The sequence below is a fragment of the Phaethon aethereus genome (genome assembly GCF_964289735.1).
Source record: "Phaethon aethereus genome assembly, chromosome: 1".
NCBI classification, from domain to species: Eukaryota; Metazoa; Chordata; class Aves; order Phaethontiformes; family Phaethontidae; genus Phaethon; species Phaethon aethereus.
In genome coordinates this window covers 82,787,176-82,801,113 of record NC_138575.1, presented here as the reverse complement: position 1 = coordinate 82,801,113, position 13,938 = coordinate 82,787,176, and the positions used below count along the sequence as shown (strand labels likewise).

General features: G+C 43.2%; 1 protein-coding gene across 1 annotated transcript in view; it reads right to left on the bottom strand.

Moving 5' to 3' along the window:
• Positions 1-2,660: 2,660 nt before the first annotated feature.
• LOC309405733 (uncharacterized protein) overlaps positions 2,661-13,938 on the bottom strand; it is a gene marked incomplete at both ends in the record, with an annotated part of 64,188 nt that continues 52,910 nt past the window's right edge. Inside the window, 13 exons of the mRNA XM_082000589.1 lie at positions 2,661-2,815; positions 3,091-3,195; positions 3,530-3,600; positions 4,016-4,177; positions 4,868-5,022; positions 5,345-5,434; positions 7,306-7,380; positions 8,270-8,399; positions 9,780-9,932; positions 10,851-11,011; positions 11,921-12,183; positions 12,497-12,561; positions 12,921-13,002. Coding sequence (XP_081856715.1) covers positions 2,661-2,815; positions 3,091-3,195; positions 3,530-3,600; positions 4,016-4,177; positions 4,868-5,022; positions 5,345-5,434; positions 7,306-7,380; positions 8,270-8,399; positions 9,780-9,932; positions 10,851-11,011; positions 11,921-12,183; positions 12,497-12,561; positions 12,921-13,002 — 1,667 coding nt within the window. The remainder of the gene's footprint in view (positions 2,816-3,090; positions 3,196-3,529; positions 3,601-4,015; positions 4,178-4,867; positions 5,023-5,344; positions 5,435-7,305; positions 7,381-8,269; positions 8,400-9,779; positions 9,933-10,850; positions 11,012-11,920; positions 12,184-12,496; positions 12,562-12,920; positions 13,003-13,938) is intronic.

Sequence of the window (13,938 nt, the reverse complement as noted above, 5' to 3'; positions counted from 1 at the left end):
ATCAGTTTTGGATTAATCAAGTTCGAAAGGATTAATCAGTTTGAAAAAGGGTGAAGCAATTCAGTGCAGATTTGTTTATGGATTTTGGTGGCAGGATGGTGCTGGGGCTAAAAATGTAACCAAATAGTGAGAAGTCGAGGCCTATCTGAAATGTAAGAAATCAAAGTAAACCAGTGTAATAAGCAATTATTCTTAGAAGCAGAAGGTGACCTTTAAATGTTCCTAAACATACAAAAACCTGGCAACAGGAAATAGAGGCTGTAGCTATGACAGAAAGAAGTTAACCTTTGATCCAACTCATTAAACACTATAGAAGTGCTGTCAGTGACAGCGGCCTTGAAGTTTCCGATCTCAACAAGAATTTTAACAAGAACATACGAAATTTAACATAGAAACCACCTTGGGAGACTAGTGAACAATATGCCTGCTTGTTTTTGAGAGTGGAAGTTGAAAGCGTGAAGAATTCTTGACTTTTAACATACTTAACAAGATGACTTCTGATTTAGAATGGCATTATCTGTGGCCTGACTCCTCATGACACAAGTAGCAAAGGTGAAGCTGTGTGATAAGGGTATGCCTCAGTCTGCCTGCCTGAGGACCTTACATGGGCACATACTGAATCGCTCCCACAGCAGTGTTCTACATCCCAGTTGAGACAGTGGTGATCCTGACAACTTACATATTGCATAAATTCATGACAGCCTGGGACAAGCAGGTATTTTGGATCTCTGAACATTCATGAGTCTTGTTGAGGACTACAACTCTTCTTATATCACTTATTTTAGTTTGAGGTAAGGCTTTGCTTTTGTTCTTCACTAGGGACCAGCTTCAGTTCTTCTAGGGGGAAAAAAACTGGAGGCAGATTGTAGCCTAGACCATACATTAAAAGACAATTGAATAATTGCATCCTGTCTTACTGGTATAGTGGACTGGAGTCCCATCTTCTGTAGGTCATCCTTTTACCTTACCTTGATATACTGATGACGTACACCACCATGGAAACTGCAGCAACAGTCACTTCAGCATTGGTGATAACGCTCTGAAGAATCTTAGGGTATGGCTGGTAAAGCAAGCTTTCTTCACTGCCTCTGCTAAGTATAGCTATTTGTACTTAATATTCACTTAGAGAGGAGAGTTATATGGAAAAAAAATGAAAAAACTGAATATATACTCAGTAAATATCGAATTGCTTTGAGAAGGAAAGAACAAGGAAAGCAGTAAGTTGTTTATTTTAACTGGAGAAGTGCATGAGTTTATTAGGACTAAAAGCAACTTTTTTTTTATCCAGCTAAAATTATCGATATAAATAGGCTGTAATAAGCTATACTAGATACAACGTAAATGGGAATTAGAGGCAGAATGTTACAGAGACAGAAAGCTGGAGATATGACGATAACTAATTCTTCAAATACATTAAATGCAAGAAGGCTACACATTGCTTTCTTTGGTGTATTCATTCTTATACTCGATCTTGCATTGACTGAACTGAACGCAAACACTTTAACACAGAAACAGTATTTTACAGTTGAAGGCATGTCCTCAAATAGACAAAGGTTCTGCATAAAAGCAGGACTGCATGTAAACTGGACTTAAAACCAGGGAGTTCTAAAAAAGAACAAAGTCCCTGGTACATATTTTGACTTTATCTACAGTGGCTAAATATCTCAGTGTTTTCTGTAAGTGTGCAAAATGGTGCATGCAATACCACATCAGCTATCAGATTAAGAGCAGCAGGAAAGTGCCACTTCATTGCATATGCCTAGTGATGGTTATTTTGTACAGGGCATGTACCAACACATAATAAAAATCGTTGTCAAAAGTCACTGTTCTACTTTGAGTGGGGAGTAAAAAAGAGTAATTTCAGATGGCTTACTGGGACACATATTCAGAAGGGAGGTGACCATTGTGAAACAGATTCTTCAGCTTGATATCTCTTAAGGTGGGGGAAATCATCGCAATGGCTTCTGAAAACTTCACTTAACTCAAGTGGATTTTCTAAGTCTGTCAAGGACTCTTAACAGTATGCTGAGACTGAGTTAGGTTCAGGTACAATGAAATACTTGCCTGTCTAAAAAACAGTAGATTTGCACGATCAAATAGATAAATTGTTCTAAATGGAAATTACACCATCACAATATCAAGAGGATATTCAAATAGAAAACTCTCCTGAACTATATTGTGCTTTGCACTTAGCACCTCCTTCTCAGGAACTCAAAACTCTTAGTATGCTAACACTAGTGAATTTAGCCTCACAACATCCAGTGAGGTAGGTAAGTTTACCCCCATTTCACAGATGGGAAAACTGAGGCAGAATTCTGAAGTGACTTGCCTAAGGTCCTGCAACTTGTCAGAGGCAAAACCAGGAACGTATTTTCAGAAGTCCAGATCCCAGACCTCTGTCTGATTAAAGTCCCTCCCTACTACCACAATGCAAGCAATACATGCAACTTTTTTTTCCTCCTGCTGCTGCTGTAGTCCTGGTGACACAGAGGAAGTGAATTATTTTTCCTGATTGAATTCCTGCTTTCTTTGGCAAAAAGCACCTGGTTCTGTCAAAGTGCTGTATTATGCTCTTTGCAGAGGCATTTCTTCTGAGGCACAACAGAAAAAAAGATGGTTTCCCCATGGCAGGGAGACTGTACACGGGTCCACACAAAGTCTTATTTCTTGCAGAAGACCTGTTGCTTGGCATTCTTCACACGTTGTTCCTCTTTCAGGTTCTTCTGCCGCGCATGTTTGCTGGAGATGAGTTCCACATGTTCTGAGGGGAACCAGCCTCTCTCCCGGTCTGAAAGTTTTACTCCTTCCATCCATCCTATGGGTGTGGGGAAAAGCAGAACATGAGGCAAAGTAGTCAAATGTTTTTTCATTCTTCTTCCCAAAAAGCCCCCTCCAACAAGGCCCTAAAATCAAAGAAAAAGATCCCCTTTTACCTTCCAAATAAAGTGTCTTAATGAAGTGTCTTCACCCTCTCAATCCAACAATCAGGAATGAGAGGGTCCTTCTGAAGCTTGATTGTGTTATTAACATTTTACACTACTAAAATTAACTTCCTACCCATAATTTCTGCTTTTTGTTCTTTCTGCTCACCATCATTGCTGTACTGCATAACCATGATGATATCTGCTTTCTCCAAAGCCAGCTCATCATTTTCCCGAGCCTTGTAAGTCTTTATGCATTGAACTTGTGGTGCATCTAAACAGGAGGAAAGATCAAAATGGTATACTAGAAAGCAACCGTAAACCTCTATGCATCATCCCCAGAGGAGGTAGGGGATAGGGGACTGCCCAAACGCTAAAGAGCAAAGAACTGGAAGGAAGACTGCATGTCTTCTACCTAAGAAGAGGAGTAAAAATAGGTAAAATAACTGGCAGAACCTGGCACTGACGGAAAGCCCATGAGTGTCACCTTTATTTACAAAAAGGCAAATAGTCTGCCTTGGAATCATTCTGGGATCTTCCACCTCACAGTGACTCCAATTCCTCTGAGCCAGCCCACCCCAATTGCTGCAGTAGCAGAGCAGCCTCACCAGGGCATTCCAGGAGGTCCAGTTCTCCTCGCGGAGGAGCCAAAGCAGAGATCCACCTGAGCTTCTCACTGCTGGAAAACATCACCAGATAGGTGTCAGGATTCAGTGCGAGGGATAGCAGTCTGATGATGAGAAGTGGGGGGGGGGGGGGGCGGTGTACAGGTTTGCACACAGGAATCAGGAGGGGTCAGGGAGGGGGTATTTAAGGTAAGCAGATAAAATGGAAGCGGAGAAAGGGGATGGGAAAAGGCAAACACTCCCATTTTTTGAGGCTGACGGTAGGACATAATGTGGTAGTATTGTACAAGCAGCTATGTTGAGAGAGAGGAGCAAGGTGGTACATTAGGGGCTTGTCATGGCAAGAGGATGTTTTTCAAGTCCTCTGCTCAGCAGCTGCATTTGAGCAGCTGAGGGACAACCATCACGCTCCTAAGAGCTGTCTGGCTGTGGTAATGGGATATACTGAGGGTAACCTTGAGCTCTTACTGTGTCTCTGTACGAAACAAAAACTCCACTCTCTTTCCCTGGTAATTCTGAAGTAGAAAGAGACGGAAAACATTTTTGTTTGTTCCATGCAGTTTCATCTCGCACTTCTCCCCACGCACATCTGAGAAAGCAGCATGATCAAACACAACAAAACGTCCACCCCTGCAAGTAAAGAGGAGGAACAAAACAAGTTGTGAGATTTAAGGTGATGAGGGTTACAAAGTGAGTCCATGTCATTTTCTGATGTCAGGAAAGCAAAAAGCTTTTAATGAGTCTTCATCTTCTTCAGGCACCCTAAGCTTTGTTCTTGCTAGAAGTCTTAGAAGGCCAGAGAAGAGGGAGGGGACTTAATGAAAAGGATAGAAATACTAAGCTCTGTCCTGTCAGAATTTTCTTTGATAGCTTACAGCTTAAAAACAAAACCACACATCCTCTCCCAAAATCCCAACACAGCCACCAACCAACAACTCTCTTACTTTCTTGACAAACCAGTGATTTGCACATTCACTAATCTTCATACAGTCCTCTAGGAAGAAATTATTTACCAAGTAAAACTAAAATAAACAGTTCTTATTAAAGTGTTTCACATTATAGAGATGGAGAGGCAGAGTAGAAGTGTTGCACTAGGGACCAGAATATATCTTGTTGTATTATCCTATGTTGTAATTAAGAGTTGGGAATATCAGATTCCACATACTTGCACGATACTCACATAACAGAGTTAGGAGAGTGACTTGACAAATGCTGCCACTTGCTGGCAGGCAGAGGGAAAGGACTCTTTCACCAAAGCACAGACCCAGAAAGAGACAGGTATTTTAGAAGGGGCAGCAAGAATTGTGTTGAAGCACTCACTCCTTCGGCCGAGACAGGAGCAAACAGTCATTAAAAAGATGTAGGTAGATGGGACGGGTGGTGACTTTCCATTTTGGACTCAAGGTGTTGAAGTCCAGTGCTGTCAACTCACCACACTTCACAAGTCGCCTGGACTGTGAGATGAGTGGGAATATCTGCAAGACAGAAATGAACATTCATGTCAAGTGTGTACAAGGAAATAGGTATGCTTGAGTTTTGAATTTGCATTTTTGCCTTTCCCTAGAGGAAGTGCGCTTTCATCTCTCCAGCTGGACAGGAGTAAGTCATGGTAGGAACCTTCAGCCAAAGGCTGACACCAACAATTGGGCAAGAGAAGCACTGATGAAGAGCTGACCTGTGTATGATATTCTGGTTCAACAGTTCAGTGTATACTGGAGAGGACAACAAAAGTAAACACAAGTGACCTTGTAAGGAAAGAGATAAAAGACATTAAGGATAGGGAATGGATGAGCTCACCTTGCACTCAAATTCAATCTTCTGGCTGAGGTAGATCAGCTCTTCAGTGCTCTTCATGCGCTGGACATTTTCATTGCAATCCTTGATGAGCTGCGGAGGAAAACAGACGATGAGTGACATGGGATCAGAACTGCCTGGTGGGATCAGTATTATTCCCAGGAGCCCCTGAAGAGTCAGTGTAAGCAATAATTCCTTGGGCATCTTCCTGCAAATAAAAGTATTTTTCCAGATGAGCATATTGAGCTTCTCCATACCTACAGTGATCATCCTTCTTTCTTAAGAAAAGTATTCTTTAGAAGAAGTCTCTGTCATAAGTATAGTTTTAAACTTAGGGATACTGAGAAGGATACTAGAGACATCTCTTCTTTCAGGTGAGAGAGGTTGAATTGCTGGTCATTTGGAAGTAGATTTTATTAGATGCTCCATTGTAAACACAGGAGGCTGATTAGATAAAACATCAGCCCATTTTTCCACAACCCAGAGCTTGTTGCTAGTGACTGTGAGGACAGGACACAATGAAACAGAAGTACTTCAGCCTGTGAACTGCCTATGTAGCTGCCTGAGGTGATACAGGGCAGCTGCATTAACAGCGTCACAGAGATAACACTGGCTTGAACACAGCTGGAGTCTAAGGATTTCAGTGTATGACATCTTGCTCACCCATCTCAGACTGCAGTGTTTTGGGAGCTGTGCAGCAGGCAGGCGCAGTCCTAAGAGTTTCAAGGAGGCCTGTATCATGTTGAACTGGTCTTTAGGTGGAGATTAGGGGAGGGACTGTAAGAAAGGGAGTGACACTCCAAGATCAAACAATCACTAGACAGAACAGAAGCTAGCCAAGAACAAGTCTAGCTTACGCTTGCTGCTGTACAAATTCCAGATAACAAGTTGTTCCAGAAGACTTTAAATCTTCCCTCTGTATTAAATAGGATAGAGGAAGCAATGCAACAGAGTAGTGTCCTGCCCTGCTTTGTTGTTTTTTTAAGCAATATTTTCTCGTGGGAGCTGGGATAGTAGTTGATCACTAATTAGGGACAAAAGTAAGGAACACAAAGAGGGAATGGTAGTTAGGAGACTGGAAAGAGAGAGTCCTGAAAAAAGTAGTTCGGTACCATTGGTGCAGGTTCAGTTGCATCCCAGCTGGCTCCTACTTTAGTGTTTTCTGCTCACAGCTACCACTGCACATACAGGAGAACCACATGAACACACTCATTTGTTACTGGTGAGGATCAATAAAAAGGACAGGGTCACTTAGGTGCCCTGGAGCTGTTGTGATGCAACATGGCTGTGGAGAATCACAGAACATCCTGAGTTGGAAGGGACCCACAGGGACCACTGAGTTCAACTCTTGACTCCACACAGGACAAACTAGAAGTTAAACCATATATCTAAGAGTATTGTTCAAACACTTCTTGATCACTGTCAGGCTTGGGGCCATCCTGGGGAGCTTGTTCCAGCGCTCGACCATTCTCTCAATGAAGAGCTTTTTTCCTAATACGCAATCTGAACTTCTGCTGATGCAGCTTTAAGCTTGAATCCAGAGAGGAGAGATCAGCACCTCCCGCTCTGCTCCCCCTCATGAGGAAACTGTAGACAGCAATGAGGTCACCCCTCAGTCTCCTCTTCTCTAAGCTGAGCAAACCTAGCATCCTCAGCCACTCCTCGGAAGTCATACCCTTTCACCATCTTTGTTGCCCTCCTTTGGACACATTCTAATATTTTTATATCCTTATGCTGCGAAGCCCAAAACTCCACACAGTACTCCAGGTGAGGCCACACCAATGCTAAGTATAGTGGGACAATCACTTCTTTTGACTGGTTAGCTATGCTGTGCTTAAGGCATCCCAGAATGCAGTCGGCCCTTTTGGCCGCCAGGGCACATAGTTGACTCATATTGAGCATACCATCAACCAAAACTCCCAGATTCCTTTCAGCAGAGCTGCAGAACGGCTTGACAGCCTTACCTTTTCAAGTGCATCGTACGCCTGTGTTGCTTGCACTTCCTCCTCAGAACCCGGTCGAGTTCTCTTCAGGATATTCTGCATGAGAGATGTTTTTCATAATGCAAACAGGGAAAGCTGGACATATGTATCTGGGAGGGGTAGAAGAAACAAGGAGACAGCAAGATGCCAGCCTCAAGGGAAACTAAAACAGTGGTAGGTGATGAGATGTGGAAATAACAAGGCTAGAAATTTGAGATGCAGAGTGTCACTAATAAGCAGCATTGAACAGGGCATCCTGGAAATCTAAATCGTGTTAACTATCATGTACAAGTTACATGGCATAGGAAGCAACCACTAATCCAAGCACAGCCTTATACATAGAATTGTGCTTTGCCTGATACTCCTTTTCTCCTGTTCAAAAAAGTCTCAAATAATAATAATAATAAAAAAATAATTTCACAGAAAGAGCTAAAAATTAATTCATTAGCAACTGGCTAGTTCCCTGTCTAGAAGTCCCCTATTAGTCAACGTTGCAGGCAGGGTAGAGACAGGCTGCCTTGTAGAGGGCAGCCAAGAAACCCTTACTTCATTTTCCTAGCAGGAAGCCAAAAAGGTTCAATAAAATGTAAATCAACATGTTCCGAGAAGACTCCATGAATTATTTATTGAAGCAGTGTTGCAACAAAGTCTTAACTGGTATACAAACTGCATTGCCTCACAGAGACTATCATATCCAATTCCTGGTGCTGGTCTAACGCACAGCAGGCATTTACATGATGACAAATGGGTTTGTTTTCGCAAAGGCATACTCACAATATACGCAACAGTGGCTTCAGAGCCAAACTTATCACAGATACAACATGAAGGGCTGTATGCAGTCCTTCCACTCAGTGCTTGGAGCTAGCATGTATTTATATGACTTTCAGAGCTGAAGAAGGGTCAGCTTGAGGGAAACTATAGGAAAGCAGAGAATCACTACAGTTACCTGTAGGAGGAGTTTGAGTCGAGTGATGCGCTGGAAAGGGAGGATGAGGAAGGATTTAAGTGAGAGGCGCTGGCATACTGGGTCACTTTCCAGTCTCTCCAGGACTTGCTGGAACCCTGCATTTCCATTTCTGTGGGAACGGTAAAGAAAGAAGACATCCAGGCATCAGAGCAAATAAAGTCTTCCTAGTATCAGATTTCAGTGAGTGTTGAAGTACTCCAGTTCCAACAGTCAGGTTTTGTCCCTGAGGCAAGATATCTCAAGAAACTGCATCACTCACCTAAGGAAGAGCAAGTATGGGTTTCTAACAGCTATAGAAGGTCAGTACAACTGTTTTTATAATATCTTTCCACTTTCTGCCACAGCCCTCTGGAATAAAAGCCAGAAGTAACGTCTACATTTCAATTGCCCCCTATCAGTAGGGCATCTTTCACAGAGACAGTGGTGGTTTGTATTCTCACCTTACACGGAACGGTCCAGCTCCAGGGGCTGTATTCAGGGCCTGGAAACAGCTAGTTCCCCTCTCTTGCTACTTCTGAAAGGAGCTGCCTTCCTCACTGATGTCTCTCTTACCCTCTTAGACACAGCCACTGCCATCCAGATTTCCATGTTGGGCAGTAGCAGATAATGGGCCCATGGTAGCAGTGGCCACCAGAATAGCCAATTCCATGTCCTTGAAGAGATGGGGAAGAACGTTGTAGGCCCAGTAGATGTTGCCCTAGACAATATCCTGGAGATCTTTTCTGTATGAAACTGAGCCTTCCCTGAAGGGAATCAATCAACTGCAAGACTAGATCTTTCCCAGTCAGCAGCACCTAGAGACAGTGCCTGAATAGCCTGTTGGGAACAATGTCTTCTCCTGGGATCACTGTAGCTTCACTGGAATTGGGTTGTTACGAAGGAAAGCAGTGCAGATGTGGCAAGGAAGCCTTGCTCAGGACTGGGCCTGTGCCCAGACAATGCTTGGTTGTGCCCCTGGGTACAGAAAAGGAGAGCAAGAGATGTTCCACTCCACCACCCAGAGCAAGTGTTGTTTTCTGGCCCCAGCATTTTTTAAAGTCTCCTGGTGGCCAGTTTAAGCTTACTGACGGCAGACATATTTTTATTAATTACAGAATCACAGAATGGTTGAGGTTGGATGTTTCACTTGAAAATATCACTTTCTGGTTCTTAGTAGTCTGAAAACCACAGACTGAAAACCACTATCCAGGACAGTCATTTTTGCTCTCTTCAGTAGAGAGTAGATAGAGACAATAGTCTGCAACAGAATCAGATATTAATTAGTCTTTCCCTTTCCAATGCTATGGGAGAGGAGCCTGCAGTAGCTGTTCTGCTGTCCCAAATGCCACTGAATTGAAGAAGGTTCCTGCCTATTCTTCTGGGGGTGTAGTGTGAGCGCTGGCCAAAAGCCTGTACCTACTGCATTCCCCATTGTTTGAAAGAATGAATATTCGAGGTGCAGCAAGGAAGTAAGGCAGGGAAGAAGGGTGCAACAAATGAAAAAACTTACAGCAACCGCTGGAAGGTTTGCTCTTGATACGTCTGGTTTGTTACATATGGTAGATACACCCTGCGGAACTCAGGGGCATGTTTCAGAGCCACATCGCACACGTGGAAGGTGAACATGTCCTCCTCAAATTTCTCCTCCAAGTCAAAGAGGAAACTGCAGCGCATGGTTGTGACACCATAAAAGGAGAGGGAAATATCGGTGTTTGTTAGCGAAGCAGGAACATCTCCAGTCCTCTAAAATCCTGACAGCTCACTTATAAGCACAAGACAGCTCTTTACTTCTAGAGAAAGAATAATGCCTGTACAATGACAATCTAGGCCTACATATCAGCAAGGAAGAAGCAGAGGTGAAAGACCTCTGATCTTGAGAGGGCGTACTTCTAAAGGCATGGTCAGGAAACAACTGAAAATTAAGACATCACCATAATAATCCCACTAGCAGAAATGGAAAAGGTAGCAGCAAACCTTACTAGCTTAGCAATATATGTAGGCAAGCCTTGCAGGAGAAAAAGCAGAACAGAATCCTACAACATACAGGATTCCTTGCATGTGGGGTCATGTCTACATTTTATGACTTACGCTCAATTGATTGATATTAGGTTCTGTCAAGCGATGGCTGTAACATACCTTTTTTTTTTTCCCCCCTTTTTTTTCTTTTTTCTTTTTTTTTTTTTTTTTGTCAGGGCTTATGCAGCTGCTTCTTTTGTCTTGTATTTGGCAGCAGCTGCATTTGCTTTGGGCTGAGGTCTAGTTAGTCAACGTTAGTTGTAGTTGAAGCCAACAGGGCATGGCTACAGTAGCATTTTGAACATTTTGATCTGCTCTGTGCACAACTGCGCCATAATACCTGGGACTTAACACCAAGATTTGCATTGTCCTGTCACTTAAAAAGACTAATGTTCCTTTCAGGGCAGCGTTGGTATGCAGTCACAAAGTGCTATGTGTGGGTAATCTACCTTGAAGGTCAGTGAACATGCAGAACAGGAGTGAGAGATGGTATTGATGGAAATGATGGGCTGTGTCTGTGCTTCATGGCACATGTTAGACCCGGGAGTAAAGGGCCTTATCTCACCTGGCACTGACATCGCGTACATCATGAAGGCGGGAGAAAAGCCACTGACGCTCTTGGTTGGTGAGCATTGCCTGGAGCTCTGCTGATCGTTGGAAGTGATCCACTGCCACATTTAAACTGCGTAGGTATGAAGCCTCGGACATTATCAACTCAAACTTTGCCTTGAGAGGTGAAAGAAGGGAGCACAGCATCAGTAGACTACGCAAGTCTGAGGAATCTTACGGAGAAGAGAAAGGAGCAAAGCAAGAGAATCTCCCAGAACGTTAAGTAGTGTGTAATTACAGAAGAGAGGCTTTAAGAATGAAGGGCAAGCATGCCATTAGATATAGTTTGTCTGTCTTTAGAAGACAAACTTGTGGTATGACTTAAAAGAAAAATAGCTACCTGCTCTCATTTTACTTCTTATTCCCCTCAACTCCACTTTCACTAGGTTCCCTGTTTTACATGCTCATGCTCACATAAATATTCCAGCATCCACATCACCCACGTTTTTCTCCTTCATGTTTCCCATGCTGTTGTTTTCAGCTCTTCTCTGGATCTTCCCACCCACTTCTCAGTTCCTCTCATCTTCCTTACTCAGTTTCTCGATGAACCTTTTTGCTGAACCCATACGTCTTCCTGTTTCCTCTCAGTGCTGCAGCTCACAAAGGTCAGTTTGGGAAACTCACACGCTACCACAGGAACTGTGGTTTTATTAGCATCTCTCATCAGCTTATGCATAGGAGAACGCTGGAAATCTATTTTAATATTCTCTTTTGCATTGAACGTGCTCAAAATTCCTTGTTTTCCTCTCATTACAATTTCCCCATGTCTGTTTTCATGAAGTTACTGATGTGGTCCAGAGCCAGTCCTTCACTGCTCCTTTTCTCTACAATTCTTAACTTCAACACTGTACTACTTCACAAGCACTGGTACCTCATCCCCTACTGCTTACATGGGTAGATATGACCTCTGCATTCAATCACCTGCATTCCCACATCAGGTTTTTTTGCTCTCCACTTTAATCACCCTTCTGCGGACTCTTTCTTGACTACAGACCACCCATCTACCTTGTTACATCTGTTCATTACCTCTTGCAGCTTCTGCTCATCACGGGACATATTGAGCAGCATTCTGCTGCCCCGTATCATGGGGATGTCCTGCCAGAGGGACGCATTAGACGAGACTGACAGACGTTGCAAATATGAGTCCTGGGGAGACAGCACTTTCCTCCGTAGCCTTGGGGAGCTTGGGAAACTTGACTCTATATCCTCTGCGAAAGAATCCACTCTCTTCTGGCTTTGAATGGCCTTGTTCAGAACCACATCACTGTACTCCTGATACAGCAGTCTTGCTGTGAAGAGAAGCATATACACTTATACTTTCTACAGCAGCTACTCACTCTCTGCTTCAATATGGAGAAAATTCTTGTCTCAGATTAGGGTAACTGAATACATTAGACCACATGCACCTGCTGTAAGCAAAGCTCATCAGCTGCCTGAGCATACTGCAGGACTTTGGTTTCACTGCCTCCACTGACCACCACTCTGTAATGCCCCTTCCTTGCTACCATGTGGTAGGAGCCAGTCTCCTTCATGCTCACTGCAAGTGTGAGAGATGATGGAGAAGAGGGGTCTGCCACAGCACTTCAGGCAGAAGGTACTTACAGGAGTTGATCAGTTTGGAGTGCCGGCGTTTGAAGTTCTCCATTGCATCTGCAGGTTTCTTCTCTCTGTCAGGGAATAGGGATTTGGAAACAAAGAGCGAATGAAGAGCACAGTGCCAGAGACGACTTATCCAAATCTTAGTAACAGATCTAGCCAGCAAGGACCTCTCTTTCCAACGAGCTCAAGCTCCACATGCTTTACTTAACAAAGTTTGGCTTGATGGAAACACTGTCCTAAAAGGACAAAGGGTTGCAATGGCATCCTCTCCCAAAGGGCATAGACTGGAACATAGGCGTAAGTCATTTTATTACAGTTTTCTAGTCCTTATCGTCATCTTTGGTTCTTCTAGGAACAACGGAGAGCATCAGGTGTCTGTACTACACAGGAATGGGGGCAAATTCTAAGGGGCCTTTGAGAGACTTACCGCAATATAACTGTTTCTGAACTGACCGGTAGTTCCCTGTGTGCCTTGTGAGCTTCTTCCTCTGAAGGAACAGAAGGGGTTTCTGCATGTAAGACAATTAAAAAGTAAGCACATAAGTCAGACTTCAGAGTCGAGCTACAATCCTAATGATACACAAATACCACTTAACTATACCCCACCTAAGTGGTGTGGTGGTCTTGGGTTGGAGTACAGGTGCCCTGCTGATCTTTACTTCTGGGTCAGAAACTTTCTGGTTTTAATAATCCTTGACATTACTTACACTTCACATATGTTACTGAGTCATATTTGCTTTTCATACCAAGAATAAGGCCAACACATTCAAAGATGACAGTAACTCTAAAGCTTCCATCTCCAGTTGCCCAAGCGACGACATGGCCTGTGGGCTGTATTTGATGCTGCCTTTCCCCTTTCAACAACTTGGGCCAGGCACTGCAGGATTAGTGGACGCAAAGTCACCAGTCATATCTGGAAGTCTTTCATGGACACCGAGCCCCAAAAACTCTCAGTGACTTCTGGAGCAGAAATGCTGGACATGTAAAAAAGTCACTCCTGCAAAGAGTCTTGGAAGGGATGCAGCCTGAGAATAAGTGCCGTTACCCAATTTTCATGCTGATATCCTATGTGAGCATTCACAAACTGCTGTTTGAGTCAGCTTCTGTTTATGTAAAATGGAGAAAGTGCATATTTTTCTTTTGTTTTGTGAGCTGTATTAATCTAATTAAATAGGGTGTATATATAAACGGAGTGTGTGTGTGTGTATATATATATATATGGTGGATATATAAAATTCATTGGAAGCAGGAGGAGGAAGTGAGCCCAAAGACTGAGCTGCAAGTATGGGTCAGGGGAAAGACAATACTGTTGCCTTGAATATTTTAAAATTTGGAACCAAGAATTTACAGGTCAAATACATGAACAAATCTTGATTCAAGTGCTGCCAAACCATTTACACCCCTCAACACTCCCCTCCTTTTCCTCTGTGCCAAAAATCCAGCAT